The sequence below is a fragment of the Phaethon lepturus genome, unplaced genomic scaffold (assembly GCF_000687285.1).
Source record: "Phaethon lepturus isolate BGI_N335 unplaced genomic scaffold, ASM68728v1 scaffold1688, whole genome shotgun sequence".
NCBI classification, from domain to species: Eukaryota; Metazoa; Chordata; class Aves; order Phaethontiformes; family Phaethontidae; genus Phaethon; species Phaethon lepturus.
In genome coordinates, this window is record NW_010559509.1 from 58,120 (window position 1) to 64,119 (window position 6,000).

Below are 6,000 nucleotides of genomic sequence, written 5' to 3' on the forward strand. Positions count from 1 at the left end.
GTATGTCATAACGCATGTTCTCTTTTCTCAATGCCCTCACCCAGGTTTCTCCCATCTCGATGTAATGCTTGTGGAATGCTACGATCCAAAAGGCGACCAGTGGAATATCCTCCAGACTCCTATTTTGGAGGGTCGCAGTGGCCCTGGATGCGCAGTCCTTGACGACAGTATTTACCTTGTAGGAGGCTACAGCTGGAGTATGGTGTGTACCTGCTTTCTACAGTGACCCTTCCAGTGACCCTTCCACTCCTGAGCTCTTAGCAGCCAGTCTGTGTATTACTCAGATGGCACGGAGAGGAGATGAGGGATGAAGTAGCTGTAGGGGCAGGTTTTGGTTTGGTTTTCAACTTGTGGACAACATGGAGTCTTTTTTTCACCTTTGTGTGTTTCTATTTAGATGAGCTATTACCAGATTGTATTCACTGATATGGAGTAATATAAAAATGGGGTGCAATTTGGTAAAAGTGACTGACTGGACTGTATGCCTATAGCTCTGCTTGTGAAGGAGCCTGATTAGCAGAGACTGGGTACTCAGCCCATATGAAAACCAAACCTCTTGAAGAGCTCTTAAGTTAGTGCCCAAAACTACAAGTCTCTTTCAAAAGTGGCTTTTCATCTTTAAAGCTGATGTGTGACTTGGATTTAACTTAGGCCACATGTAATATGACTTTTTGTTCGATTACAGGGAGCCTACAAATCTTCTACTATTTGCTATAGTCCTGAGAAAGGGACTTGGACAGAACTAGAAGGAGATGTTGCTGAGCCACTTGCGGGACCTGCTTGTTCAACCGTCATATTGCCAGCCTGCGTACCATACAACAAATGATAGTCAAGGAGCACTGACACGAACACTGATTGCATTTGGGAAGATAATGACGGGTGACGTAAATATTTTATTAGAACAGGATTCCTGTTAAAACAAAGCTACCATAATTGACCCCTTATTCCATATTTATGCTTTAGGAGCAAACGAAAAGAAAACAAAAACCAAGTGTTGTCCCATCTCAGATAGATGCCGGTGTCTTATGAAGCAAGAAGCTAAAACACACCGAACATTACATGCTGACAGACTGCCATTTCAGACTGATTTTAACTTTTTTCCTGCTGCAGAGATGTTCCTCACGTCAAATTTAACTTAAAAAAAAAATGAAGGCTACATGTTCAAATACAGCCTGAAGAGTCAAGATCAGTATTGTGCATTGTATCTACCTGCATGTGATCTGTGTTGAAGTCATGAGGATGTTGTTTTCATGAATGCTTCAGAATTCAGATAGTGAAAAGCTCACACTGCATTGCAGAATTGTCTCCTCCTCTGTAATCCTAACCTACTTCACATGCTCTGCAAGCAACACAGCATCAGAAGATTATAAAAGGTAAAGAAATACCATTCAGTTTTTGCACAGCTTGGCATCTAATACGCTCTGCCTTCAAAGTCCCCATGTGTAAGTGCAGCGGCAAGCAGACTACAATGAAAGCCATGCTTTACAAAGCACTTCTTGCAGTAGCAGTTTAGGGATTAGGATCAAATTCTTCTAATCACACTTGTTGAAAGTCAGAGTCATTTCACTGAAATCACGTGGAATGACTGTTTTTACATTAGTGTAACAGAAATTTGGTCTGACACCTTAAATTCTGGGTTCGTAAAGTAAGTTATTTCTGTGGCCACTTAGCGAGGCACCAGAACCCTTACTTACTTTTCACTGACCTGTTAGATGATAGGAGCATCTGTGCTAGTTGCTTCCAAAGACAGGAAGACTGCATTTAACTCTAAATGTATTACTTTGGACTCTTAAATGATTATGCAGAATTTAGGAGACACACTGGTAAATAGTTAAAATACTCCTCTGTGGTTGATTTCAAAATGTACTCTGAAAGATTTTTACTATTGATCCAAAGTAATATGAGGCTAGACTTTCTACTGCCTTGTAGCCTGTGTAATTATTTACACATTGCAAAGCGAATTCAGAATGCTACCACATGGGACCAGTAGCATTTAGGATTTGCTTCATATGAACTCACAGTTGCTTGCACAAATCAGGCTGTCCATGTTTTAAGCTTACGTCTTTCTGTCCTGGCTTTGCAAAAGCAGTGACAAAATCTGAACCTGATTCTTCACCACGTTGCAGTTAATGTAATCATCTACGCCTCAGCAAAGTATATGCATAATTCTTCCATTGTGGTTTACTGGTGCTGCATCCATTACCCTCAGGACCATCCTCTTCACTGGTACAAACTGACATTGCTCCATTGAAGCCGATGGATGTACTTTGGTTATGTCAGCTAAGAATCTGGCCTTTAATTTGCCTAGTTGTAACTGGCTGCGCCAGATAAAAGGCAAAGGAGACTCAGATCCTGCATTTTCAAGCCCGTGCATACCTTTCATGATAGGACTTAATGCTAGTGCATTAAGCAAGGAGCAGACTGGAGGCTGGTTTCTGCTGCAGAGGCAATAGATGGGAGGAAGGATTCATTATTTGCTTTGCAAAATAGGAAGAGGGCAAATGTACACAGGAATTACACTATATATTGATGCTGGAGAGCAATATAAATAATGGAGAGCAAATACCATGGGACTGTTTCTCTCTGGCATGAGTCCAGTTTTATTGCAGTGCAAATCCCTTGCTTGCAGCAGAATTACATGGTTTTAAAATTGGAGTAATGCAGTAAAGACTGATACCATACAAATGCAATAACCCAATTGATGAGGTAGCTGCACGCCTGGAAAATAATTGTTTAAACAAAATAATTATCTGAAGATGCTAATATTTGAATGTGCCGTTGGGGGAGTTTTCCAGTGAGCATCACTAAGGAACTCATAAAGGTGGCGTGTATATCCTGAAATCTCAATCCATTTCTACTATATAGTGCAATCTTAGTTGGTTTTCTATTTATTTATATTGTTCAGATCCAAGGGATCCCTTGTAAAATATATCTGGTGCAATCATGATTTTTTTTTCCTTTCCTGTTGGAAGTATATAAATATAAATATATATAAAAAAGGAAACTGTTAAGATACTAAGTGAGGAAACCTTGAATGACATTTTAAGATCAGCATAAGGTCTGCCATTAAACACTGACTGTCACCTCTCTCTGCTAAAATGTACCATTTTTAAAGGATATTTGTTGTCCTTTTAAGTGGTTCTTTTTTTTACCAAGATAATTTAAAGATTTATGAGGACTGTATGTAAATCTTTCTATCTTTTAGGAAGGCATGACCAAGGAAAGTGCTAACTGAATAAGTCACACAAAGAATGTAAATTTTGTACAGTACTAGACTGTGTAAATGAAGCTTGCTTGTAGGGGGGAAACTTTAAATAAAACTTTATGTACTAATTCAACTGTCTGCCATATTCCTACTTACAAAGTGTATGTATAAATAATATCTACATTAAATTCTTTGGAACTTTTTTTATCATGTAGACGCGTAAACTTCTTTCATTCTGTGGCGGTACGTAACAGCCTCATTGTTCTGCAAGCGTCATTACTCAGTGCTTGTAAACGCAGCGACGCAGTAAAACGTAGTGAGTCAGAGTCTTCCCCCGAGCTGGCGTGCCTGGCCTGTGCCTCCAGCAGGGAAGGCCCCACCGGCGTGCCCGCAGGCAGGGTCTGACCTCGGAAGCCTACGGATGCGATCGGATGCCCGTGAAATGCCTCTGCCTTGTGCTGCTCTGCCCGTTCCTTCATCCCGTGGTAAGAACAATGAAAAGGACACCGCCCGGTTAAATGTAGTCTCGCTTTGGGGCATTAAATGCTAGTTGTAGCAATTTCTTCCCTCTTCAAAATGTCCCTCCTGTGGTGATCAACCCTTCCAACTTACGGGCATTTCCGTTCTTGGCGGGGAAGCGCTGGTACGAGTCAGCAGTAGAGGAGTTGGGACAAGAGGTATTGCCAGGCTGAGAAGACAAGGTGAAGGCAGGGGTTCTACCAGGGAGCAGAATCGTCGTCGATACCAGTGGCTCTACTACATGTGTTATTTACGCATGCCTACCAACCTGTGTCACAGGCCAGAACCTTCCGCGGAAACGCCGTGGGTGCACTGAGCCCCGTGCTTACAGCAGGTGCGAGCTGTGCCGGGGGCGGCTGAGGGCGCAATGAAAAAATCTGGTCTAACAAGAGGGGATCGGTCCTGTTCAGATCTTTCATGAGGAAGGGAAAGGCAAGCCAGCAACAACTTTGGTGAGATAGCACGATGAATAGGACTGTTTCATTAATGAATTTATTTTGGGAGAGGAAGAGAGATTTATGCTTTTTTTTTTTTTTTAAGTAATGAGGGAGAAAAAGGAAAAGGAGAAGCTGGAAGCAGTGGGCAGAGATCCAATTTAGAAAGGAAGGGAATGAAGTGGGAAAGAAGAGGTAGGAATGAAAGGAAGAAATAGAAGACGAGTGCATGTGGGAGGAGGAAGTGGGAAGTTCTTGTGGATCAAGGGCACAGAGGAAGTAAGGGCTGGAGTAATGAGGAAGGCAAAGATGGTTTCTGAGAAGCACACATTAGAGCAAGCCTGGAAAGAGATGACAGGAGAGGCAATACAAAGCAGAAGGGAAACACAAAAAAAACACAGTAAAAGAGAACATGAAACAAACATGAAACTAAATAAGCACTTGGTGATGGAACCAAGTGCTCCCATTTTCTTCAGTTAATCATTTACACTGGTCTAGCCGTTGAGCAGGATGATCAAATCAGCAGAGTACTCGGGTGTTGCAGTGTTCAAGCTTTCAGGGCACGGACTTCGGCACAACAGAAACGAGTGATGCCCAGCCGCACCCACCCGTGGTGCCTGGGCAGCCAGCACCTGAGGCAAGGGAGGAGACCTGCTGCTGGCGGTGAGCCGCCGAGGAAGGGCGGAGGTGCCGCGACGTCCCGCTGGGCTGGAGGGAAACGTCTTCTCCACTTCTGGTTCGGAGAGGAGAGTCATCTTTGGGAGTCGGACACCAGGACTGTTCCTCTGTTCTCCTTCTCCACTGTCCCTCCTGCCAAACATGAACCCTCTCGTCTTCGTCCTCAGCGTGTCCTCAGCACGACACACTTGCCTAGCTACTTCTGCGGAGCTGGGCCTGGAAAACAACAGGCCCGTGAATGGAATGGAGCTACTTCCCTGTCCCTGAGCTGTGGTCCCATCCACTGCCCGAGAAGCATGAGAAGGCTGGGTTGCTGCTGACTTGCTAATGCACGTGCCCTTAAGGAGAGCAAAGATGGCGGATGCTTTTCGTTGATGATAGCACTGTCCTCAAAGGTACTGCGCACCCACCTCCCAAAAGCTGGCACTGGTTTCCTTCACGTATGTGTCCCCCTTCCCGCTTTTAATACAATGATTTACTCTGCTAGCTGCATCTGTGAGCCAATTTCTGACAAAAATCCACGCCAAACCTCACTCCATGTGTCAGTTTGTATTGTATTACAGTCACTCGCCAGTATAGTACTCTAGTTCTCATGCCTTTAAGGGACAGACCATATTTCAGCTTGCAATTTAAATGGAGCTTTCCGGGTACAAAGGAGACAGAAATCCCAAACAGGGCTGAAGAGGGCAAAAGAGTAATTGCCAGCATAGACGCTCCTGTGCAGTTTTAAGACAGACGTTCTCATTCCTGGTGTCAGTGCAGCAGCAGAAGAGAGTCAGTGTTTCAGCCTCTCGGGTCCAGAGCAAGGAAGCAGTGATGGCAGCGCTGGAGGTCAGAGTGGTTAGCGGGAAGGGAAAGTACGCTAATGAATTCTGGAGGGCTTGTAATGCCATAAAAGATTCAGTTAATCTGCAGCATAGATGTTGATCAGCGAAACTGAACCTAACTCTCTGGACCTTGTCAGATGTATTCTGTGCATGTTGGTGTTCCACACCAATTACAGATTTTAGAAGATGCTCTCATGCAAAACTGTGTGCCCTAATATATAAGCCAGCTCAGATGTAACTAAAATTAAAATCTGACTGTGGCAAATCTCTGTGATCCTGATATATGAAAATCCAAATAAATGATTTGTTCCCAGAAATGAAAAATAACTTCAGCAGG

The 6,000-nt window shown here is 43.6% G+C and overlaps 1 protein-coding gene across 1 annotated transcript in view; it reads left to right on the top strand.

Moving 5' to 3' along the window:
* KLHL14 (kelch-like family member 14) overlaps nt 1-3,416 on the top strand; it is a 46,769-nt gene extending 43,353 nt beyond the window's left edge. Inside the window, exons 6-7 of the mRNA XM_010293366.1 lie at nt 45-202; nt 686-3,416. Coding sequence (XP_010291668.1) covers nt 45-202; nt 686-826 — 299 coding nt within the window. The 3' untranslated portion in view covers nt 827-3,416. The remainder of the gene's footprint in view (nt 1-44; nt 203-685) is intronic.
* The last annotated feature ends 2,584 nt before the right edge of the window (nt 3,417-6,000 follow it).